This window comes from Artemia sp. Qi Xiang Cuo, chromosome 6, assembly GCF_049724085.1.
Source record: "Artemia sp. Qi Xiang Cuo chromosome 6, ASM4972408v1, whole genome shotgun sequence".
In the NCBI taxonomy this organism is placed as follows: domain Eukaryota; kingdom Metazoa; phylum Arthropoda; class Branchiopoda; order Anostraca; family Artemiidae; genus Artemia; species Artemia sp. Qi Xiang Cuo.
Window position 1 is genome coordinate 8285449 of NC_142799.1, and position 27470 is coordinate 8312918.

Genomic DNA, 27470 nt, shown 5'->3' on the forward strand with positions numbered 1-27470 from the left:
ACACATTTTGCCGAAAGCCGAATACAAAATGAGTTTATAAATTTCTTTTTCGGCTTTCGTCTGCGCTGCAGAACGTATGTTGACAAAAGTGTCAACAAACGTTTTCAGATAGGGGTTTTGACTAAACTGGAGTGCTCTGTGAACCTTTATGACGTTGAAATCGTTGTTGCCTATTCATTTTAAATTCTCATGATTTACAACTATGTTTTTTTTCAGCAGAAGGTCAGCAATAAGTTTTGCTTTTGAAGTGGCCCAATGCAATCCGTCCTCCTCAACTAAACTCCTGTTGTGAGGACTCAAAGAGTCACTAGTCACAGGTCTATTGATTTATGGGAAAACAAAATCCTTTACTGAATCATGATGCTCGACTGGTATCTCCCCATCAATTTCAAAAAACCATCCAACCGGCCCATTCCCCTCAACACTGTCGCCAATGTTGGGGAAATGGGGAGCTTTAGGGTCGATGAGCCATTTTTAGTCACCGCAAGATAGTACATAATGGGATATGGCTAAGGGGTAGAGATAAGTAATATCAAGGAAAACAGAATCCAATTTTTTCTCCATCTTCTCTCCTGTTGGATCAGTTTCCAATATAAAATACCTATGAAAAAAAAATCCACCCCTCATTTATTTTTCTATGAACAGGTGCTGATCAATGTCTGTGATTAGCCCAATTTTTCACCACTAATTCTTAGGATGAGATCCATCACTAGATGATGAGATGAAAAATAATAGCCTAAATCAAAATTAAAGTCTTAATAGACTTTATTTATATGTTTACACTTAATTTCAAACAGTTAACACGTCACTCTACAAATAAAGCTTGTAACTGCCAAACCCATTTTTAAGCCCTTCCTCTTCCCAAACTTTTTTAGAAAAACTGTCTTCATGAGAGGTGCAAATACGAACATGTAGACTGTCGTAAAACGATTCAATCGAAGAAATAGTTTCCTCGGAAAATCTCGACATGGAACAATAATAATCATAAGGATATATGCCCTTGACCGTCAACAAATCATATAAATCATTTGGAAATTGTTGCTTGAGAAGGGGGAAAGCATTGCAACCGTCATCGTTTTTCTGCACCTGAATTAATTCACTCAATGTTTTAGTGAAAAAACTGTAGGAATCTAAATAGCTAATTTTATTCGTGTATTTCGAATTCAACAAATTTTCACATGAATTCCAAAACAAGCTGCTTTTCTGCTGACTTAGGCTTGATTTAGTAGGTAAAGCTGTTTATCACCCATGCATCATTATCCGCTGATCCATTTCTTTGAAGATGTAGCAATGTAGGTAGCATATACTTTAGATTATACTTAGAGCTATGTATAAAAACCGGAAGAAAAAGTTGCTGTTTAATTTTTAAATTACTTGAATTGTGAGCCCACCCCCGAAAGTTACTTTTTCTCGTTGAATTTGGGTCAATAAGGTGATCGTGGTCCTGGACCGCGTCTTTTGGGGCAAGAACACCTCTACAAACCTAGCAAATTGTCCCCTTTTTTTAGCGCCAGTTGCTCTTTATCTGACAATGTCATTGGGTAGTTGGTGCGACGCAATCGTGAAATTGCGCCGTTTGCTGTTTTTCTTAAAGATACCAATAGCTTTTCCATGCTGCCCTCCTCATCCACAGCCAAAAAAACTTTTCCAGCTACTTTTTATTGTTGGAATAGTGAAGGGCGTGTATATTGAAAAATGCAACTAGTTTGTGTTCCTTGACTCTATTTGGCCTTGATAGGTTTGATATCTCAAACAGTCTTGTTTCACTGTCTAAAGATATTTTATCAACTTGTAGCAGGGAATTTTGGAAATTTTTAAATTGTAAAATATCTTTGCCTTCTGCCGGCATTTCAATTCGTTGATTCCCATGAATTTTGCAATTGTTCATGTGATCTGAGAATGTTTGTTCATTTCGAAATTGGGAAAGGCAAATTTGGCAATATTGACGTTTCCCTTTCTTCACACCTTGAGGTAAGAGTCGACTTATTGCTATAACGGGGAAAAAATGACCATAGGAATTTACATCTTTGGGAGGCGCGTAAATAATCCAAACCCAATTTTTATCATTTTCCACCATCAGTGTCCTCACTGAATACATAACCACTTTTTTTATTTGGTTTTTTCCCCCATCTACAAATTCAGTGTCATACTGGAGAACAACCACCCCCACCCCAAGATTTTCATATGCTTTCTCGAACATGCTTATTTCTTTCAATGACACCCGATACTTCCCCTCTAAACAATCAAAATTTACTCTCGGGAATTTTTCCCCGCGGTTGCTAGCAAGGTTATTAAGATTAGTTACCGATGGCTCATTATTTAATGTCTCAAGAGCTTCCGTTAAAAACATGAACTGGAAACATTGCAGTTCCGTTGACAATTTCAAACCATGAACTCCCTTGGTGGTTGGCAACTCCGGGTGATAATTTAGTTGTAGATTACCTAACGCTCATAAAATAAAGTTTTTTTTTAAATATAATAATTTTCAGGTCCATGCGTTCAAGGTATTAAATTGTGGACCCACTTCCTCTCTCATTAAACCTGTCCAAAGTTGATGTTAGTTTATTTACCCAGTTAGAAAAGTTGTCCTTGAATTTGTTTAGAGATTGGTAAAAAGTCTGTTTACCAGTTGAAAAATGAAAATAAAAAATATCCTCAGATGTCCCCTTTTGTAAATAAACTTTTTGATTAGCTCATGCTTTAATCGACCCTTGACCCCCCCCATTTCTGAATCTGAATTTCAATTTGCGCTCGAATTCTGCCGATGTAGCTATGGAGAACATTCACAGGGTCAGTTAAAATAATGCTCCCGTCAACCACGTTTTCCTCGGGAGGGTTAAAATCTACCCTATATGTTTGTGTGTGACTTAGAGCAGACTCTAACAAATAAAATTCACGTAATTCCGAGGACATAGCACTATTTTCATATCCTGCGCCTATTTGTACAGGATTCAATTCGTTAATAGTAAAATTGTCGTCAAAAGTGTTCTCAGGAAAGTTAGGTTCAATACATTGCATTGTTTATGCTGTATCAATAAGCAGAATGGTGGGGGTGACATAGAATTGTCAATACACCTGGTATGCCCGACCTCAGCGTTTGCTTCTGACGCGTGGTCCCCTAGTACAAATTCCGAGATGTTCATGGACAATCAATCGAACCAGCCTATATTATCCTGTAGTGTATTTGTTTTATGAAGACCCGGTTCGGATATTTTAGCGATACCATCTAAATGTCCACGCATAATTCTATCTACCAAGTCCATGTCGTCTATCACATCGCTATCACAAGTAAAATCATCTAGGCTAGCTATGTCCCCAAAAAAACATCGTTAAGGAAACCCCTTGCCATTCCATATTATCTACAACTAATGTAGATTCGTCTCTGAACTCCATTGGTGATGATAAAAATGGTCCTGTAAATTCAGATGTTTCTTTATCAAACAACAGTGCTATTTCATTTATCTGTGGAAAAAAGATTTCATTTTCTATGAGAAGTAAGAATTATTTCACTTATTTAAAAAAATCATAATCGTTCTAGTTGTATGTTTACATGAGTAAGCACTGTAGTGTCCTTTTTTAGAGCCTCGGGGAGGACGTTCGGGGACCTGGAGCTTCCTGTCGAATAAGAGGATCAGATCTTATTTGAGTTGGGGATAGAGGACTTTACAACACTGTTCAAATAGAACTTGTGTATTATAACGACCCTAGAGTTTCAGCCTCAAATCCTTTTCGAAAACATATTCTAAAATCATCTTTTAAAATGTCTCTAACTGTTTCACCGAAATGTTCAAAACGGTTTCGTCCTAATATCGTTATTGATATCATCGCGCTGTCTTATATTAAACTATTAAGAATCCTTTTTCCTGTGTAAATTTCTCTCTTTATCTAAGATAAAAACATCCGGTTATTTTAAACTTTGTAACGAGCGATTAGGACTCTAATTATACCTGTCAGAACAATATTTAAGCTTCTCGATGGCTTATTTTGATAAAGGATTAAATATGCGCAAAGTGAACTGCAAAAAATCATCCCAGTTTAAGAACGGTTGTTCAACTGTGAAATAGTGATTTGTTTATATATAGAGTTTGTTTAATGAAATAATGGATTTTTGCATTAGAAAACATCTTGCTTAAAAGAGAAAATTACAGGTAAGGTTTTATAAATCTATAGAAAAGTATGATAAGCTATTTACTACTTCTGTGTTATAACAACTCTTTCATATACTGCTAATTTGGTTAATGGTAATGAAAGAAAATGAAATAGGATTATTATAGAATAGTTTAGAAACAAATTTAAGTTTTACTCATCAAAAGTTACGCGCTTGAGAAAATTTGCCTTATTTTTGAAAATACGGAAAGAAAAAAAAATTATATACATTTACAAATTCTGACTGCACTTGTACATCTGAAGTCCCTGGCAAAACATGAAGAGGATTGTCCTCCCGATCTTGATCAGATGAGACTGAAGCATTATATGAGAGCATCCATTCCCTCTTGAATTTTCTACCAGGTTGCATAGAGGTTTGTGTAGAGCTGGCACTTGGCTTGATTACTCCTGTCTCAGCGTTGTCGTGGGCTTCATTCAATTTTGCACGTTTTTGCTGCGATGATTGATCAACGGCATTCTAAAATATAAAAATCATTTTCAGTTTTCAAACTATTTAGCTTACGGGAGGGTACTACCCCTTTAATATCAAACCCCCAAAAGTTGAAAAAATGATGCAATTTAATTAGCTAGCTCAATTCCCACTTATTCAGAATATTAATGGAGGGCGTTGGGCCTTCAATTCCATAGTATCAAACACGAAAAGTTGACAATTATATATTTTTTTATATATGCAAAGCTATTAAAACTTATATATCTAAATTACGAATATCACAGTACTAAACCCCCAAAATTTGAAATAAAAAAAAATGACAAAATTTAATTGGCTAGCTCAATTCTTACTTCTTCAGAATATTGACGGAGGGCATTGGACCTTCAATTCCATAGTATCAAACACAAAAAGTTGACAATTATATATTTTTTTTATATGCAAAGCTTTTAAAACTTATATACCTAAATTACGAAATACTTAAAATCACAGAAAAAAGGAAGAAAAAGACTCCGGGACATAGCCTAAACTAAAAATTATTTAGTATATAAAGGGTTCGTCCTCTAACCTATATCTCACCCTATACGCTTAAGTTTTTTTTTTTTAGTATTTTCAAAAGAGACATCTATTCTACCCCTCTTTTTTTTGAATGTTTACTAAAATTGAAATAAATGGACTGTTTAATATTTAAAAGAATGAAGCTTTTTAAAAGAGCTAACAGCACGGTAAAAAAAGCGTAAGTAAGGAAATTCTTCCTTAACTTAATGGCGAGACAAAAAAAAATAGATTTCTTTTTATTATAATAATTAGAAAATTTTACTCACCAGAAGTCGCTTAAAATATTCCATATATGTGTAAATGATTGCAAAAACATTGATACTGATAGATTGAATGAAGTATTCAAACTGTAGAAAATCCTAATTTGAAACATGAATATATACAAAAAAAATTGATATATATTGGCAGCTAAACAAGACGCACCGGTTTTCTATAGCATAGGAAGGAAGGTAAAGGCCCCAAATCCATAGGTATATGCTCTGGAAAGGTGCCAAGGAACGTAAAGGCCCAGAAACTTATAGTTGACCTGGAAACTTGTCTGCTTGGCCCAGAAACATGTCTGGTTGGCCCGGAAACTTGTCTGGTAGATTTTGTATAGTTCCATATTCAATTGACAACAGTAGCAATATTCAGTCTGGTAATCTGCCATGGAAAGGTGCCAGGGAACGTAAAGTGGGCAAATAACACAGGATGGAACATAAAGTAGTAGAAGTATAACATTGATTACTACTGGGGAAAGGTTTTTAAGCTATAAAATTTGCCTACTGTTTACGTATTGTATATCTTATTGGGAAGTATGCATACATTTTTAGGGTGGGGAGGGAAGGACGAATTTTCTGCTTGGAGGATTTTCCATGGGGAGAATTTTCCATGGAGAGGGAAGTCTCAGGGGAAATTTTCACTGGGTGAATTTTCCAGAATTCCCATACGAAATTTCTTTATATGTCTTGCTTTCTCTTTACCGATTCAATTTTACGCGTGGAGATGTTAAGGGTAATCATCCGGGGTAAATTTTTGCCAGTATTGAATTGTCGAGAGGATATTTCTGTGGGAAACGGCATTTTCCTTGGAGACGGAACCAGGTATCCTGGTGTTATTTAAAAAACGATCAGAAATTAAATAAAAACCACGGTCTTTTCAAGTGAAAGTAAGGAGCAATATTAAAACTTAAAATTATTACGTATAAGAGGGGTTTTCCCCTCCTAAACACCTCACTCTTTACGCTAAAGTTTAAATTTTTTCCCAATTCTGTAACACAAGCGTTTTCTAATTAGAACAATAAGTGAATTTTCTACAAGTGCCGAAAAACTCTAGCGGGAAGAGCGAAGTGTTGAGGAGGGGGCAACCTCCCTCATATATGTAATAATTTCTGTTCCTTTTAAGTTTTAATGTTGCTCCTTACTTTGAGTTGAAAAAAAAACTTGTTTGTTTTCATATTTAATATAGCTTAGAAACAAAAAAAAATTCCAAAGAAAATGGAAAAAGTATGTCAATTAAAGTAAAATTATATAAAAATGAAGAAAGTAAGTAATTGCAAAAAAATGCAAAAAAAATAACCTACCTACACAAACTAAGATATAAATCCCCAGCATTCAGATCTATTGAGCAATGCCAGAGTTTTGGACGGATATTTTTTAGCAATATCGACAGCTTTGAACTTGGTTATCAAACAACAAAATATTTAATGCCTTTAGACTCAGTGTTTATAAAAAGTAACGTATTATCACAGTAGTTTGTTCAAAGTAAAACATTAAAATTAAGTGTAAGAAAATCAAATAAATCTTTTTAATTCAATATTTTTAATTTAATTTCGGATACCAAAAACCAATATATTTGACACCTTAATGCTTCATAACAGTAAAAAATTAAACCTTTTTCAAAGTAACAACTAGATAAATACAATCACTCCTGAAAAAAAATGGTAATAAGACACAAAATACAGAAATTCCCAGCGTTCTGTACAGGGGAAATATTATTGATTATATTTTCTGATTATGTGGCTTCATATATCAGCTTATTGGTACTTTTGCGATGCAAGTAAAAATTGACGGCATATTTTTTACCAAAATTGCCCCTTATTAAGTTGTTTTCCTTGTGTTTTGTATAATAATACGAACTTTCGTGTGTACTAATAACTGCACTACCTACTAATAAACAAATACATATTTAGGATCACCATAAAAAGTTGATTCTGTGATTTAACGCTATCAAAGCTAAAACTTCTACAGTTTCGTTGATGACCAAAGTCTTCATTTTCTTACCATTCATTACTATGAAGAATTTAATTTTTTTGTTACTCCAACCACGTTCTATAGAAAAAAGGTTTGTCGGAAACTCGAAAGGGGTCATTCAGTCATAAAATAAAACTTATATTCTCCTTATTAAGATATTGGAAGGCAGCTAACATTGGGGCAACAAACATTTTTTCCATGGTTTTCGCCTATTCTGCTTTCTTTACTTCGGTTTCCTTATAATTAATTTATAGTCGCAAATTTTCAGGGGGGGGGGTCCATGCCCCCCTTCAAGAACCCACGAAAACTATAATAGAACTATAGATCTTGAAAAAAAAGTACGTTTGTTTAACTAACATGTACATATCCCTCTTTATCAAAGTTTTAAAACACACTAATGGCAAAACCTATGGTCAAAATTAGTATATTTACGAAAAGCTATGCTTTCATTCTATCTGAAACCTTACAACCCTTGAAACTAATACTACTAATACTACTACTGCTACTACTACTAACAACTCACCGTAGCTCTAAGCCGCCTAAGGCACACACAGCTACGCACACTCCTCCTCCATCCTAATCTATTCAAAGCCTCTCTCTTTACACCTTCTCAAGATGTTAAAGTTTCCTTAAATCTTTTTTTTACATCCTTCCCCCACCCCAACCGCGGACGACTTGCTTTCCGAAAAATTAGCACGAAAACACCCACCAAAACAGACCAAGCCCAGAAGAAGTATCAATTCAGTCTCTGAACTGGAAAGAACTAGTTTTTGAAGCCGATCAGATTAACTTTTATGCTTTGTTATATTGCGCAATTTCGATTGAGTACATCACGATAAATCATTTGGATAAGCTGTTAGTAGTATGCTATCAATTGACACAGAGCCTACAGGAAAACCTACAAGAATATGGTCAAAAGTGTAATAGATTGAAAACCTACATGAAAATATACATTGGAATTGCGCAAGAAAAACCCATGGTTGTGTCATTAAACTCACGCGTGAATATTTTAAAAGTTGGCACACTATAATGCATGTTATGAAACTAAAGACAAGGTTTTTTAAACTTGGCACGGTATAATGTGGTCATACATGTTTTGAGAGTATGGTCGTAATAATATAATGTAACGTAATAATAATATAACGAGGTTACGTGCGCGCACGTTACCTCGTCTAAATTAACCTTAAAAATGAAATAAAGCTATGTCGACTTTGCATATTTTATTCAACATATCCGACAATAGATGCAGAAGAAGCATAGAGTTTGTTACTTACTTACTTACATTTTTTTTTCATAATTTCTTGAATTAAATTTCTGTATTGTGCATCCAAATGGGGAATTCAAGAAAGAGTTTGTTACTTACTTGCGATTTTTTCATAGTTTCTTGAATAAAGTATCTGTATTGTGTATCCAAGGGGTGACTTCAAGAAAGAGTGTGTTACTTATTTACAAATATTTTCATATTTTCTTGAATGAAATGTCTTCTTTGTGTATCCAAGAGGTGAATTCACGAAACAGTTTGTTACGTACTTACTTACCTACTTACAATTTTTTCATAATGACATAATGACAAATCCAACAACGGATGTTGATAAAGAATTTATTCATTCTGATACCTAGATTTTGTCAATGTTACCTCAAGTGTCTGACAATAGATGTCTGCAAATTCCTTTTCTCAAATCTCTGATGTTTTAATATACATTCTAAACTGTTGATATGCTAGCTTAGTCTAAAAATAATGAATACATAACAATGTAATGTATAACATGTGTTTAATTAAATAATGTAATGTAGAATATTAGAAAGACATTATATTATGACACATAGTCATAAACGCTTCCACACTGAAACATCCAGACACGAAGGTCTAATAATGTAGAATAGTTTTTTCCCTTTCTACTGCATTTATCATGATCAGGTATGACCGTAGGTATCCAGTGTGCGAAGAACCTGACCTCGTCTTCAGGACGATGATAAACCCCTTCAAATTTAGGACACTTAAATACTTCTAGATTGAAAAGTGGAATCCTAGGGTCACACTTTTGAATTAAAACGTTATCTGTCGGTACATTACCCTTTACATAGAGTGCTTCAACCCCGAAAAAGCTGCGAATTTCACTGACTTCCTCCTGGACATTTCTCAGTTCCTGACTACTGTTATTGACTGGTGTAATCACTCTATCGTCGAATCCAAGTCTGTTTATACGATGTAATGTAGTACTCCACAAGCTTTTATCATACTCATACATGTTGTAGTTCACTATCCAATGATAACAGTCAATTTCTTCAAGTTCCATTGACAATAATAAAAATGCACATTCAAATATAACACCAAAGGATGATTTTTTCAAACCGATAAATTCTGTGTCATAGAGTCCTATCATCTTGGATGGTATTAATGTACTTGTTAAGAAGAGAAATACATCATCAAACTTTTATACCTTCGCTCAAGGTCGAGTGGTCTTATGGATAAGGAGCACGACTCCTAGAACCATAGTAATTTATTTCGGGGAGGATTAATAAAACACTTAGTATTCATTAAAGGGACAAGTCATAGAACTCTCTGTATCTCTTGAACGTACATGTAGTATTGAAATTATATTTTTTTTTATTAATTCCTATATTGTGTATGCAAGAGGTGATTTCAAAAAACATATTTTGTCATTTTAAGATATGTACAAAAGAAAAAGATAAAAAATAAATAAAGTTGAATAATTTCGAAGTTTAAAAAAAATTAGTTTGTTCTATGAAAAAAAAATTATTGAATTAGAACCATCGACTTTTGGAAGGTGTTTCTTCATTTTTGATAATCAGACAATTTTCTCAAACCCATAGCTTTTGACTGGCAACACTAAAGTTAATGAATCCTAAATCTTTTGGAAACAGCCTCTATTTTCTGTCCGTTTTTAAGTTTTGATGTTTCTTCTTACTTTCAGTTGAAGAAAGTTTTTTTTATAATTTAATTTCTGATCGCGGGGGGGGCTGGGCACGGTTGAAGTCGTTTTCATGTAAAAATACCCTCCACCTCGTCTATGGAAAATCCCCCCCTCAAGACAATCCCATTTCTGGCGACTATTGGAAGGTGTTTTTCTTCATTTTTTCGATAAACACAAAATATTCTCAAAACAAGTATCTTTTGTCTGGCAAACACGAAAATCTGTTAATTCTAAAATGTGTTGGAAAACAGCCTCTATTTTCTGTCCATGTTTAAGTTTTGCCGTTTTTCCTCGATTTCATATTACGAAACTTTTTTTTTTATACCTGAATTTATGATCATGGAGGGCTAGGCACAGTTGAAGTTGTTTTCGCCTAAAAATCACTTCAACCTCTTCTATGGAAAATTCCCCTCTCAAAACAATCCCAGTCCTGTCGACTATTGGAAGGTGTTTTTCTTCATTTTTCAATAATCAGACAATTTTCTCAAAACACTTAACTTTTGACTGGCAAACACTAACTTTAATGAATCCTAAATATGTTGGAAACAGCCACTATTTTCTGTCCGTTTTTTAAATTTTGATGTTGCTCCTTACTTTCGGTTGAAGAAACTTTTTCTTATAATTTAATTTCTGATCGCGGGGGGCTGGGCACGGTAGCTATTTCGTTCATAAAAAAAATGCCCCTTTTTCTCAATTATCAGAAAATATTTTCTCCAGCTTAAAAACCACTTGTGTTTATAATTAAGGAGAGTCCCTTTTTAAGACAGAGTTTAAACGTGTCTTATCTGAGTTATGAAAACAAAAGGTTGATGATTAAGACAAGGATTTGTGTAATTCTAAACGCTTTGGCCATTCAAAAAGCTTTTTTTTTTAGAATGTACACGTGAACTCATGACGTACATTCATTGTGCAATTGACAACAAAAACAGAAAAAAACCTGTTTGACCACATTATATTATTACGACCCTACTCTCAAAACATGTATGACCACATTATACCGTGCCAAGTTTAAAAAACCTTGTCTTTAGTTTCATAACATGCATTATAGTGTGCCAACTTTTAAAATATTCTTTTGTGAGTTTAATGACACAACCATGGGTTTTTCTTGCGCAATTCCAATGTATATTTTCATGTAGGTTTTCAATCTATTACACTTTTGACCATATTCTTGTAGGTTTTCCTGTAGGTTCTGTGTCAATTGATAGCACACTACTGCTGTTTATTGTATAGATAGCTGATATCTTGGATTTTTCGGATTATTATTGACAGTATTTGATTGGATTATCATATTTCGAAGGACTATTTTAGTGTAAAATTGGCAGTTTTAAGGCCTGTGCGTTAACGTGCACTGTTCAGTGCTGAGCAGTAAAGGCAGGTAGGCCGACTTCACATTGAAGTCGCATTTGAAAACCTATCGTTTAAGCACATTGAAAACCTTTCATTTAAGCATCAGACTGGACTAATTAATATGAAGATCTCAAGGAGTCTTGGAATTTTGAGGAAGCTAAAACACATTTTTCCTGGATCAGTTTTAAAATTCTGTTCCATTGCTTAGTTCCTACGTCTCTTATTGCCCTACAATATGGATGTCAACTTTCCCTTCTTTTTTGAAACCACTTTCTAAGTTATATGATAAGGCAAGAAGGCTTATACAGGAAACAAATTGTTCTACATCCAACCCAACTAGACCATTACTTGATCTGTAGGCTCTCTACATTCTTTCGTGCGCGTCTTTCACTTTTCATCAAATTCATGGTGATGTTCCCACAGTACTTCAAACTACTCCTTCTTTCGTCACTGATAGGTCTTCGCATCATCTTCGTAATTCAAGGAATATTAATATTTTATTTACTCCATCTGTGAGGTCTGACTTCAATCCATTAACTGCTTGTCATACCGTTTGGAATAGTCTACCTGAGTCAGCTCAGGAATGTCACTCGTTTGGTAGTTTCAAAAGAATTAAATTTTTTTTTTAATGTCTTGATTTTTCATGTTTAAATTTATTTTTCTTTTAATTTTATTATTATTTTTTTTGGGGGGGGGGGTGACCCTAGCCTTGGTTGGAACCGTTTGTTGTGAGGGGTATTGAGTCTGTCTAATATTTTTTGTGGCTTGGTTTCAAATATATTTTTGGAATTTGGTTTAATTTATTGGATTGTCCTACATCTTTTTTTTGGTTGGGGGTGGGGGGGGGGGTCTCATAAAAATCTCTTTTTGTTTGGGTCTTTTAATTATTGCTTTTTTTCTTTGTTTTGTTTTGTGTGAGTGTTGAGTCTTTGAAAGGTTGAAATGCATTATATTGAATTTTTTTTTTTTTTTTTTTTGTATTTATGCCATTTCTGTTTTTCCCCTGTGTTTTTTCCTGGCCATAGAACCTTACGGGGGGTTCTATATTAAAGTGTTTTTGTCGTAAATTTATTGGTTGAATAAATTGATTGATTGATTGATCATAGGGTAGTCCACGCGGAATAAATTGATTCCTTGGTAGTCCCCTGTTTAGTTTTTAATTTTTTGATTTTTTTTTATCTCTTCTTTTTTTTTATGTGGATCATTGTATTTTATGATTTTATTTTTTTGTTTATTTTTTTTGTTTATTTTTTTTTCTTTTTTCTTTTTTTTCTCTTGTGTTGAGTCTCTTAAAGGTGTGAATGTATGATGTTGAAAATGTTTTTGTTTTTGATGTATTCGTTTCATTTTTGTTTCTCCCCTGTTTTTTTCCTGGCCATAGAGCCTTACAGGGGAGTTTATATTGAAGTGTATTTTGTTAAGTTTATTGATTAAATAAATTGATTGATTAATTGATTTATTGATTGATAATCAGAATCCCGTGTGAATGCTGTGTCGTTTAAAAGGCTATAATTTTCTCGACGAAAGCCAATCCTCAAGTGAGGATAGAGCTGACCGCAGGGTCACCAGTCTTGCAGGTACCCTGACAGGGTCAATGCAGCCTTTTGTAGAGGCTGCTGTCCACAGAGCTGGATTTTATGCCCTGCTGATGTTGTCCTTCTATAGAGGATCCTCCCACCATGGTGTTCTGCGTCACCATGCAATTTAACCCATTACTGGGAAAAGATTTGTAACTCACGGGACGTGCGCATACACCGGTAGGCCCTGCCGAGTGTAACATTTGATGGACCTTCTTCCTCCTCCGTCTGTAATTATTGCCCCAGGGCGAGGGTGCCCCAGTTTTCATTATGGTCCCCAAGGGAGAAGGTCTACCATGATCAGCACCTCCTATGGAGGTACTCTATATATCTTTTGGGCCTTCTCCTATCCACCACCTGGGGACACATTGAGTGGCCTTGGGGAGGCTCCTATTGAGCAGTAGACTCAGAGTCTACAGCTCAGCTAATTACAGTGGAAAAATCTCAAAAATGTTTTGAGAAGCGATTCAAAACATAAGAAAAGTTACATCTACAGGCGACGACGTTTGTGAGAAGGAGATTCTTGGGATAAAAGGGTACGCATAGATCTATCCTTCTTCAATATTTTAATCAATATGTTTTCTGAATAAATATAAATCTAGATTTTCATTGAATGCTTCAGAATGACGGAGACATTTTGTCCATTGACTGCTGTCACTGCAGCCTTCTTTCTGCAGCCTTCTTTCAAAAGAGTTGATATTTGCTGTTTAATCAAAAAATGATGAAGAAGTTCCTTTTTATTGTACTATGATGAAAAAAACAGAAATCTTTAAATATGATATTGCAAATTATCCGGACTTATTTCCTGCCTTATGGTATCAAACAGTTCGTGGTAACGAACTGTAAGTAAGGAGCGACCCGGCTCAATGGTAACCGAAACTCTAAAAAACGGGATTTTGATACCAATAGATACATCAAAAGAATCAGATTTTTATGCTGATTTCAAATTTATAAGTTTCATTAGTTTCATCTTACGCATTAAAAGTTACGTGCCTGAGAAAATTTGGCTGATTTTTGAAAAAAGGAGGGAAAACCCCCTAAAAGTAATAGTACCTTAATGAAAACCACACCATCATATTCAACATATCAGAAAGCCCTACTGTACAGGTTTCAAGCTCATATCTACAAAAATGTGGAATCTTCCATTTTTTTGCCACAAGAAAGATCACGGATGCGTGTTTATTTGTTTGTTTGTTTTTTTTTTTTTTTTTACCCAGGAGTTGTGGTTTAGACCCCGGGGTCCTTGAATATCGTAGGAGGGAACATTGGAGAGGAAATTAAAAGTTATATTGCCCTTTTTAAGTGACAAAAAAAAATGAAGGGCAACTAGACCCCCTCCCGCGCTCATTTGTTTCCCAAAGTCACTCGATCAAAATTTTAAGATAGCCATTTTGCTCAACATGGTCTAAAATATGATAAAAATGTCCTTCAGAATGACTTGATCCCCCAAAGTCCCCAGGGGGAGGGCTGAAAGTTATGAACTTTACTCAATGTTAACATATAGTATTGGTTATTGGGACGTATACAGACTTTTTCAGAGGAGATTTTTTCTGGTAGGTGGGGGAAGGAGAGGGTCGGGGGCTATATGGAAGGATCTTTCCATGAAGGAAGTTTTCATGGGGGAAGGGACATTGCTATGAAGGGGGCGCCGGATTTCCCAGCATTATTAAAGAAAAAGATCAGGAATTAAATAAAAAAAAACAAGTTTTTCAACTGATCAACTGATTGTGATTAAGAGGTCATTTTTAAAGAACTGGAAAAAAATTCGAACTATTGTTTAAAGAGCAGGGTATTGACTAGGGGGCGAACCCCCTAATATACGTGTTAAAATCTTATGAATATAGAAGTTCGTTACGTAAGTTAATTCTAAGTTACGTATATTTATTACTAATAAAAACGTTCGTAAATAAAATTAAACAAGTTTCGAGAAAGCCGTTTAACCAAATATAATATGCAAAATTTGTTTTAATTATTCATGTACGGTGAGCCAAAATCAAAACCTGCATTAATTCAAAAACGTTCAAAAATTAAATAAAAAAAACAAGTTTTTTAAACTGAAAGTAAGGAGCGACATTAAAACTTAAAACGAACAGAAATTATTCCGTATATGAAGGGGCTGTCCCCTCCTCAACGCCTCGCTCTTTACGCTAATGTTTGACTTTCTCACAACTCTATTTTTCTAAACAATAAAAAAACTTTAGCGTAAAGAGCGAGGCGTTGAGGAGGGGACAGCCCCCTTCATATACGGAATAATTTCTGTTCGTTTTAAGTTTTAATGTCGCTCCTTACTTTCAGTTTAAAAAACTTGTTTTTTTTATTTAATCTTTGAAAGAGCGCAATATAGTTTAGGACCTGTGTGTGAAAAAAAGGGCCTAACCGGGAACAAATTGCAAGTTAAAGATTCTTTGACTAATCGACTCAAAAAAAAATGTGCTGATTCCAAATATGCAAAGTTGGCTCATCTATCTGTTTCATAAATATGGTTTTTTCTTAGGTTGAGGTTGATTTTGAAGGGGTGAATTTTGTGTTTCATATATAGGCGTACAACAACAAAATTGATGTCTAGAATAGTGTAATAGGTCACGGTGATTATGAAAATCACTTTTATTTGAACGTAAAATCAAAAATTAGGTATTTTGAGTTTGAGTTTGATTTTAAGAAGGTGAAATTCGTGCTTCCATATAAAGGCGTACATCAACAAAATTTATCTCTAGAATAGGGTACTAGATCACGGTGACTATGAAAGTCTCCTTTATTTGAACGTCAAATTAAAACTTTCATTTAAAAGTTTCATTAGTATTAAACCACGCTTAATCTGAAAGAAACCGGTCTTAAAATGTAGTATGAGAACTACCATCCAGTCATTTTTATATATAGATGCGTACAACAACAAAATTGATGTCTAGAATGGGTACTAGATCATGGTAAACATCGACAAAGCTAGATCCATCGGACAAGAAATCATGGATAGCATGACAGGGGGAAAACGTCAACACGTACACATTCAAGGAAAAGTCAGTGGCTGTATCATTTGCTAATAAAGGTGCACCAGTTATTAATGGACAGTCAGGTGCCGTTAATCAAGTATTTGATCGAGATCGTTGATCGAGTCCGTCGATTTTGAATTGAAGTTATCAAGTATTTTGCAGTAGGTTGTATAGGTTGCATCAAGACATGACTAATTGTAGACAGAGAAAAGCCAAGACAGATAGTCCAAGTTTTTTTTATTATTTTATCAAGTATTTTGCAGTAGGTTGTATAGGTTGCATCAAGACATGGCTAATTGTAGATAGAGAAAAGCCAAGACAAATAGTCCAAGTAATTGAGAGGCAAATGTTTAAATGGCTGGGGAATGGGTATTTATATTTCAGCGGCTGGTGACAATTGCTGGAAATAGCGACAATAATTTGGAGTCATACTTTGACTATGAATTGTGCTCGCCACCTCCGTCTCCTTTTGAAGCAAACGAACCACCACGATTACCTGACAAGCCTGCCCTCAGCGATGCGATATGGCTTCTAGTTGCGGAGAAGCAGCCAAAACATGAAGACTTCGTCAAAGATTTCAGTGACAAGAATAGAGTTGCTGATAGTGGGGCACTGCTTCAGCGAATCCCTTAGGAAAATAACTCAACTTATGATAGTGTCTTCCAGAAGTACGTTGACTACGTTGCACAGAAACACGGGTTGCAAAGGACGTCGGTGGTTTTCGGGGGATACAACCAAGCACCTTCAATCAAAGACATCACCCATTTGAGACGGAAAGGGTCAAGATCGTATCTGCAGATCAATTTTAACAGGAATGTGGTCTGTTCTACAAAGAAAGAAGTGTTCCTAAGTAACTTTAAGAATAAGCAAGCAATCATAACCATGACCAGTGAATACCTGACCAAAGCTGGGTGTCAGCTATACCAGGCAGAAGGTGACGCTCATTTTCTCATTGTTCTAACTGCAGTTCGATCTGCTTCTTTTATGCCTACTGTCCTGGTTGGAAACGACAGACATCTGCTTATACTCCTGTGTTATCACGTACAGACAGGTAGCCGAGCAATCTAATTTTACTCTGAGCCTCGAGCTGTAATCTCAAAAAATAGAATTTGGGATATAAATGAAACGAAACTCAAACTTGGGTCCCGTATATTTAGCACAATCCTGTATGTCCAAGCCTTCCTTGGGCGCAATTCAATTTCTCGTATCTATGGCATTGGGAAGTCAGCTAGACTACAGCTTCTGATAAAAAAAACATGAGTTTTACGAATCCGCTAAAATTTTTACGGACCCACTATCCACCAAGCACGAGATTTTAGCAGCTGGGGAGAAAGCAATGATGCTTTTATATAAGTACCCAGGCTCAATTTCAACCCTCAATCAGTTGCGTCATCTCAAATTCATAGAGAAAGTTACAGCATCTGCTTCGTATGTTGAGTCTAAAGTTCTTTCTCCCACCAGTGATGCTTGCAGCTTCCACTCATTTCGATTTTATTTGCAAGTTAGATCATGGAAAACCCTGGGATGTAATCTCGACCCTATCCAGTTCGATTGGGTAATTCATAATGGACTATATTGCCCTATTTTTGGTAAACTCCCAGCTGCTCCCAACTCTCTCCTTGCAGTTTTTCAATGTAACTGCAAAACCGACTGCTCAAATATGCGATTCACGTGCAACAGAAATGGCGTGAAATGCACCTGGGCCTGTGGACCTTGCAAGGGAACAAGTTGTGCTAACTGTGTTACAACCACAGTTCATATAATTATCCAGTAAGCTTATCGCAGATCATTTCTGGTCTTCGTTCTCGGTGCGAACAAAAAGCTCCTCCCACTTCTTTCTGCATTAGCGGGTTTTCTGCATTATTCGTAATAGCGGGTTTCCACTTGTTTCCGATTAGATCACAGTCTGACTTGTCTACCCGTGAAAAGATCTGATTCCGCTTATGTTTCTATCTGCAAAAACGTTCTCTGGAACACTCGCACCTTGGTCCGGGTTTTTATAATGGATGAGATAGGGAAAGATCATACTGGATAATTATATAAACTGTGGTTACAACTGAGTTTCTCGGAGCTGATGATCTGGAAGATAATGAAGATCTATGAATATTGATATTTGAATTTTTTTATCACATTTGTATATTATATAACTGAAAAAGTCAAGAATGTTTTTATCGTTAGTTAAACCATCGAAATGGATCATAATTGTCATTCTACATTTTAAGACCGCTTTCTTTCTTATTCAGCGTGGTTTAACACTGATGGAATATTTAAATGAAAGTTTTAATCTGACGTTCAAATAAAGGTGACCTTCATAATCACCGTGATCTAGTGCCCTATCCTAGACATCAGTTTTGTTGCTGTACGCCTTTATATGTAAAAAAGAATTCATCTTCTCAAAATAAACCTCAGGCTCAAAAAACCCAATTTTTAGTGGTACTTGTGCCTTATATCCTACACACCGCTATAGAGTGTTTAGGAAAATACTTCAGGAAACCAGTCAAAGGGGTATTTGCAATGAATAAATGGATCGCAAATAGTGGTTTGTCATTCCGTTTACAATGTTTAAACTATTGTTTTTGGGGGTTTAGGGGGAAAAAAGGTACCTAAGTTAGGTTAGGTTACGAATTTAATATATACTATGCTTTACCCTCCATCCCCCGTAATGTACAAATATATAGCCCAAATTTGTTTCTAAACTATTATATTTGCATCATATTTTATTTCATTAGCATTAACCAAACTTGACTTCCTTCGTGTGAAGGATATAATGCACAAGTATCTTTTTAGTTTTAAGGTCATATAAAGGTGATTTTCATAACCACCGTTATCCAATACCCTATTCTAGACATAAATTTTGTTGTAGTACGCCTTTACATGGAAGCACGAATTTCACCTTCTTAAAATCAACCTCAACCTCAGAAAACCCAAGTTTTAATTTTGTGTTAAAATAAAAGTGATTTTTATAATCACCAAGACCTATTACACTATTCTAGACATCCATTTTGTTGTTGTACGCCTGTATATGAAACACGAAATTCACCTCCTAAAAATTAACCTCATTCTAAAAAAACATATTTGTGAAACAGATAGATGAGCCAACTTCGCATATTTGGAATCAGCACATTTTTTGGGTCGGGTTGTCAAAGAATCTTTTCTCTTGCAATTTGTTCCCGGTCAAACCGTTCCTTTCCTGGACAGATAGTTTTTGGATATTATATTATTATATTTATATTATATTCTTTGCTTCATCACTGACAAGTTAAGATCATTTCCTGAATTACTATAAATAACAGATCCTGGTTTTACATTCTTTTGCAGAACTTTTAGTAACGTCTTCGTATCTCTTTCTTAGCCTTCATTTAAAGCGACAATGTATTTTCTTTTGTTTGTACGTTCAATGCCAGCAAAAAGCCACCGACGGCTTCGAATACTAATATTTTCATTCCTTCGAAGAACTACAAATGTATAATTACTTCAACATCTTCACCGTTATCTTCTACATCTTCACTGTTATCTTAAATTGGTTCATGTTTAGTAAGCCACACAATTTCATATAGAAAAAACAATAAAATCCGCAATTAATTAATTGAGTTTGGTCCCACTTTTGGTTTATAACATGATTACAAAAGACTAAGAATTTCCAAGACTGAATCTTTAAATGCTCCAACAAAAGCGCCTTTTCTTTCACTTCTCGAAAAACCACACAATTTTTTTGTTCTCCATTTGTGTCGAACAACCCAACGCTACTTAGGACAACGCCATGTATTTTTACTTTTATAAAAACGACAAGATGTATTCCAGCGACAAACTAAATTTTTTGGAAGAATGTCATGATGACGAAAAAAGTCCAGAGCTGCCTCATCGTTGTCATAAAATTTTGGATTGCTTGAAAATAATCCATTTACAACATTTTACAAATATCCATTGCATCAGCTTCATCAGAACTTTTAACTTCCATTGGGATAGGTTGGTAAGTTAAATGAAACTTTAGGAACTTCTTCTGATATAGATAATTATTTCCTAAGGTGCTCTTCCGTCAAAGTTCCTCGGAGCAGTTATATCCAATTTGGAACGGCAGGAATATCATCAGAGGGAGGTGATCAGATTTTAGCAATGGGTAAAGTTGATTCAAATGATCAAATGATAAAGTTGATCATGATGATAAAATGATATCAAAACCGTGCTATAAGAGTCTAACAGTAAAACTGAAGGCATGTAGAAAAATAGCATACAAAAAAGTTGCACAGAGAAGATGTATATTCAGCACGATTTGCATAAGCAACAACTGAGCTGAATGATCTCTGTGTATATTATATTAATGAATATAATATAATATATTAATATATATGAATATATAATGAATATATTAATATAGTGAATAATATGAATATATTAATTCAAACCAGTAAAAGCACAAAAACAAACAACAAAAACAATAATCAGTATAAAAGAACTATAATGCTGATTGATCTTACCGTGCAGACCATTTGCTTACTTAGGTTAAAAAAACCAGCTGCTGTAGGATGTAGCTGCCTGCTTGAAATCTGATTACAAAACATCAAAAGCTGCATTTGGACTGCACTGTCGTACCTTGTTAAGTCCAGTTCATGTATTATGCGAAGAGGTTCTCGAGCCTATAAAAATATTCTAGTTTCTTCTCTATTTATAAGTGAATGCATTAAAGAAACAATGTACTCTCACGACGTTTCAAACAGTTCATGGTAACGAACTGTAAGTAAGAAGTGACTCGGCTCAATAGTAACCGAAATTCTAAAAACGGAAATTTGATATCAATAGATACATCAGAAGAAGTAGCCTATTATGCTGATTCCAAATATACAGGATTCGTCAAGTTTAATGTTACCCCTCAAAAGTTAAGAGCCTGAAAAAATTTGCCTGACTTTTGAAATAGTAGGGAAACACTCCCTAAAACTCAAGAAATCTTGATGAGAATCACACCATCAGATTTAGCGTACCCGAGAATCCTACTGTAGAAGTTTCAAGCTCCTATACACAATTATTTGAAAAAAACTACGTTTTCTAAAGAGTTAAAGAGGCTGAGTTACAAGGTCGAACCTTAAAACGTACAGGGATTAGGAGGCACAGTTGGGGGGCTGCCGCCCCCAAACCCCCGCTTTCGCAGCCTTTAAATAAAAAAAAGTTTTTTAAACTGAAAGTAAGGAGCGACATTAAATCTTAAAACGAACAGAAATTATTCCATATATGAAAGGGGCTGTGCCCTCCTCAAAGCCTCGCTCTTTTCGCTAAAGTTTGACTTTCTCACAACTCTTTTTTTTAAACAATAAAAACATTAGCGTAATTAGCGAGGCGTTGAGGAGGGCACAGCCCCTTTCATATACGGAATAATTTCTGTTCGTTTTAAGATTTAATGTCGCTCCTTACTTTCAGTTTAAAAAACTTTTTTTTATTTAAAGGCTGCGAAAGCGGGGTTTGGGGGCGGCAGCCCCCCAACTGTGCCTCCTAATCCCTGTACGTTTTAAGGTTCGACCTTGTAACTCAGCCTCTTTAACTCTTTAGAAAACGTAGTTTTTTTCAAATAATTTCTGCACGTTTTTGTACAGTTTATTACTTATTATTGCTTGACTAACTGTTAGCTGATCGTGTCAGGAGTTAAAGTTGGGGGGCTGCCACCCCCAAGCCCCCGCTCTTGAACATTCTTGTGTTAAGGCTTTTAATTCCTGAATACTCAAATCACGTCGTACAGGGTGCCTCCTAATCCCTGTACGTTTTAAGGTTCGAACTTGTGACTTAGCCTCTTTAACAGCCCCCAACTGTGCCTCCTAATCCCTGTACGCTTTAAGGGTCGACCTTGTAAATCAGCCTCTTTAACTCTTTAGGAAACGTAATTTTTTTCAAATAATTTAAAAAAGAAACTGAGTTTCTTTTTTAAAGTTTAAATTCAGTATATAAAAAATTTGCTCTTACGGTGAATCGAACCCGGGTTTTCCGCCTGACAGTCTGGAATATCAACCGCTGGATTAAAGAGACACAATTCTAATTGTTTTTTAGTAAATGGAATTTATTTTTGACGCAAGCAAATTCCCACAAAACTTGATATTTGGTTTTTGGAAAACAGGGAAGGAGTGATCAGATTGAGCTGAAATTTCGAGGATAAGCTCCCAGGCCCCAGGAAAGCTTATCCTTTAAATTTCAGCCCGATCAGACAACGTTAAAGGGGGGTTGTGGTGGGAAAAATTAACATGGGCTCTTATAGGAAAACGAGGTTTTTCGTAAATGTAAATTCGGGGGATAATTTTTTCGGTCTGAAAATATCAAAAGGCCCTAACAGGTCCAATTCTGCTTCGAATGAGTCCACAGTCACCCGGATCAGTTGCCAACTGTGGCCCGTAGGTGTGGATAAGAAAAAAAAAGAAATGACTTTTAAGTGGCTATATTTGGTTTTTTGAAAACAGGGAAGGAGTGATTGGATTGAGCTGAAATTTTGAGGATAAGCTCCCGGGCCCTAGGAAACCTTAACCTCTAAATTTCAGCCCAATCGGACAACGTTAAAGGGGGGCTGTGGTGGGAGGGTCGAAACTTCCGGCCCAGTTTACCCCATGAAGATAAAGTCAGAGGAGGATGAAATTTTGCAAGTTTCTTAGTTTGAGCTTGGGCTACAAAATGCGATTACCGTCGTCTCTCTGCGACCTCTAGGACCTGAAATCGCTTAACATTGTGGTGGGTCGCCTCTTTATAGAGGCACAAGTGTGCCTCCTTGATAGTGGGTCGCCTCTTTATAGAGGCACAAGTTTGCCTCCTTGAAAAAGTGGAATTTTGCATTTTTTACCAGAAGACAGATCATGGAGGCGTGTTTTTTGTTTTTTGTTGTTTTTTTCCCCAGGGGTGATCGTATTGAAATAATGGTCCTAGAAGACCAGGAGATGGCGCATTTAAACGAAAATTAAAAGTTATAGCGCCTTTTTTAAGTGACAAGAAGATTAGAGGGCAACTGCCCATTGTTCACGTATAGTATGCGTTATTGGGAAGTATACAGACATTTTTTTTTTTTGGGGGGGGGGGTATTTTGTGTTTGGGGTGGATTTCTATTGTGAAAATGTTCCTTGGGGAGGAAGATTTCCGGGGGGAAGGATTAATTTTCCAGTAAAAACTTTACACTGTGGGGATTTGACAGAATTCCTATACGCAGGGCCGGATCGACTAAGGACGGGCCCCCATTTTGATTTTTTTTTTGTGGGGACCCCTCTATATACTATATATATATATATATATATATATATATATATATATATATATATATATATATATATATATATATATATATATATATATATATATATATATAAATAATATATATATATATATATATATATATATATATATATGTATAAATATATATATATATATATATATATATATATATATATATATATATATATATATATATATATATATATAGATATATATATATATATATATATATATACATATATATATATATATATATATATATATATATATATATATATATATATATATATATATATATATATATATATATATATATATATATATATATATATATATATATATATATATATATATATATACATATACGTATATATATGTATATGTATATATCAATTAATCAATCAATCATTTATTACCCACAACTAACAAAAAGTAGTACAAGTGGAGTACATAATAATAAAAAAGAGAGAAAAAAAAAACTCAACAAACACTAGCAATTAAATTAAACTACGAAAAGAACTGTAAAGACCGTGTCAGAGCCAAATTAACAAAATGCATCTGCAAAAAGCTTTTTATGTAGGTCACCAAGCTTTTGAGTTTCATCCGTAACATAAAATTTTTTAACTACATACCGATTTCTAGTCCAAGGCGGCAGAGAAAGAAGAAACTTAAAAAATTTGATATAAGTAATTTTAATCTTTTTTAAATCCTTTAGTTTAATAACAGAATGAACACCCGAAAAATAAAGCAAAGAATGATCAGAAAATGTTGAGACTAAGCGCCAAAGAGCTCTTCTGTTATGTTTTCCATGGTTTGCTACAATTTTTGAGTAACTGAACTGAATTTTTATTACTAAGTCAGCAACAATCTGTTTACAAAAGAGAGCTAGAGAATTAGAAACAGTAATACCAAGCCACCGAAAGGAAGAAACAGAAAGTACAGAAAATTCATTACATACCAGAGGAGTAGACGAAGACAGATTATAAGATAAGAATTCACACATGTAAAGATTCAGGGATAGACCAATATTTTGGAAAGACTGAGAAATTAAGGAAACCATCGCAGAAAGAGCAGACTTAGTACGATTAATCAACAGAATGTCATCAGCATAGGCAATGTAAGAAACATCAGTAGAAGCAGAAAAATAAGTGCCTGAGATCTTTTCCAGAACAGTAGAAACACAAATTTTGAACAGGGTTGGTGATAAAACACCTCCCTGCCTAACACCACGAAGCACTTTTATAGTTGTTTCTGTAGAAGATTTCAGGCGGAGGTAAGAATTAGAATACCAAAACCGTAGAAGTTAAATAACAGAAAAATTAACACCAGAAGAAGCCAAAGAAAAGAAAAGCTGGCTATGAACAACAGAATCAAAAGCCGTTGAAAGATCAAGTGCACAGAGATATACGCCTTTACCCTTAGAAGACTTAGAAAGTAGAATAGAAGAAAGGACACGATGAGCATGTTGGAACCCCACACCAGGTCTGAAACCAAGTTGATTTTTACCAAAGAAAGAAATATTTTGAGTTAGATTAGGTAAAAGAATATACTCGAAGACCTTGCTAATATTGTAAGAAACAGAAATTGGACGGTAAGAAGAGCAATCTGTAGGCGGTTTTCCTCTTTTTAAAATTGAAGTCACGCTGCCACACAAAAGGCTTTCCGGGACGACAGACGATGCCAAGTACATCTGAAACAAGTGTATAAGATGTGACACAAGCTTCGCCGACTGAAGAGTTAGGTGTGTTTTAAAGATACAATCACCATCAATAGATTTTAACTTAAGATAATTCAAAGAATTCAAATCTTCACAACGCGATATTTGCAAAACCAAACGCTGACTTAGAAATATAGGGACAATTTTAACAAACGCTTCGCCAAACTTTCTATGAACAGAATAATTCAAAACGGAGAAAATCTTCGAATAATATGCATGCCAAGAACTTGGTGGAATATCAATACTACTTACATCAGAATCGTCTGTTTTACTTGAATTAATTACTTTCCTCCAATCTTTAGGCGAAGATGGAAAATCAAGCCCTCGGTATCGGACACTTTTTAGATACTTCTTAAATTCTAAATTAGTTTTCTGTTTAATAAGAAAAACATTACCGAACCTAGGCCGACCACAGTCTGTCCAAATTTTTAGCCAAAATTTAGCTTTGTTTTTACAGACCTTAAGGTTAGGGTCAAGTGACCAAAGAGGCTTTTGAGTATTCTTTCGGATTCGCTTTACTGGGACAGAAATTTTTTCAGCTTCTTTCATAGCAGAGAAGATAGAATGATAATATCGGTCTATTTCATATTTAGCATAAATAAAATTCCGACTACACTACAAAAGCTGATAAGGAACATAAATCGTACTTAGAAGTCAAGCCAAAGTTATAAGAAAAACAGAAAAATTCGCATCATTCCAATTAGGCTTATAAAACCATTTAGAACGTACCCCATGACTCATAGAGATACTCCCAGAACAAACAACAGACTTTGATACAGAAAAAGACAGCGGAAGGTGATCAAGATCATTCTCGTCAAAATGAACCGTAACTGGCGAGCAGACAAGCTGCAGAACAAATAACGTGATCAATGTCTGATTTACTACCTGAATGGTGAATATACGTATAATCATGGGACTTCCGAACAATTTTATAAGCCGGGAGAGAATCAAAAAGCTGACCATTCCTTACATTATCAGAAACCAGATCGGTATTAAAATCACCAGCAATAACAAAATGCGACCCGTTATCCGATATCTTTTGAACTAAAGTTTTAAGACCATTACAAGCACAAGAGAAATTCTGAAGTGAACGAATTGAACGATCATTACATGTCAGATACACATTAATTTGTACCACATTACCAAGACGCACCGCAAGAAAAGTGTCATCTGATTGGAAAAGCAGAGTACTCGCACCAGAAATATTTTTCTTAAAAACACATGCTAAGCCGCCAGAAGGGCGGCCACTCGTAATTTTAGCTGGACGCACAAAAACAACGTTATCACTGCTTCATCTCAGAAAATTTTCGCTAAAGGCAGTCAGTAAATGTTCTTGGAGACAAACAACGTCGTAATTAACATACAGATCATCAATAAAAAAGTCCTTGCCTCTCGATCCATTAATATTAAATGAGAATATACTTATGTCTAGATCCATTTTTGAGAGTAGACCTTATCAGTGATCTTCTTAATGACAGGGCATTGTAGGCTATAAGAAGGATGAGATCCTCCACAATTGGCACATTTCGGAGATTTCGTACAACGATCACTGTTCGTATATAAATGAGGTCCAGCACAACGAGCACACTTGGGAGTGCTACTAGTACATGCACTTTCCAAGTGTCCAGGGGAACGACACTTGAAGCAACACTTTGGCAATTGCTTGAACTCATAAACACGGAAGTTTTCATACCCAATCTTCACATCGTTTTGCAGAAATGATCCTTTAGTAATCGAGTCTGCAAATTCAAGCTTAACCGATTTGCTTGTTCCAAATCGACTAGACCCGATTTTACCCAACTCGTTCCGTAAAATGTCAAGGTCAAAATCAAACGGGACTTCTCGAATAACACCAGTATCTTTTTTAGATAAAACTTTTACACTAGAACCAGGTAGAGCTTCCTTTGCTGATTTGCAAAAATTTTCAGCTGCATAATTTTCTATATTTACCGTCCACCACTTTTTAGTCGCTTGAACTCTGGACACCAGCGGCTGACCAGAAATTGAGTCTATTATTTATTTTCGCTTTAGCGGGTCACCATGCTCAGGTTGAGGGTCGGAGATCAAAATTGTAGTATGTGAATCACACTCAGCAGGTTGGCTAATCACAGGTATTTGAGGAAAGTTCAGATTGTAGGAGTCCATCCTGGCCGAAACTAGCAAAATCACTTGCTGATGGCTCGTTAAGTTGGCTGTGACGTGTGTAAACGCTATTGCACAGATAACAGGGACTTCTGTTGGCCTTTTGATGACAAAACAAGGGAGCTGTTTTCCATCGGCTTCACATTTCTTC

The 27470-nt window shown here is 35.2% G+C and overlaps 1 protein-coding gene and 1 pseudogene across 1 annotated transcript in view; both read right to left on the bottom strand.

Moving 5' to 3' along the window:
- The window catches only part of LOC148950830 (putative gustatory receptor 28b), a 51637-nt gene that overhangs the window by 15934 nt on the left and 8233 nt on the right, over nt 1-27470 (bottom strand). The window contains exon 2 of the mRNA XM_089090031.1: nt 20706-20864. Within this exon, the coding sequence (XP_088946157.1) occupies nt 20706-20864 (159 nt within the window). The remainder of the gene's footprint in view (nt 1-20705; nt 20865-27470) is intronic.
- On the bottom strand, nt 19462-20188 carry LOC148950831 (uncharacterized; annotated as a pseudogene).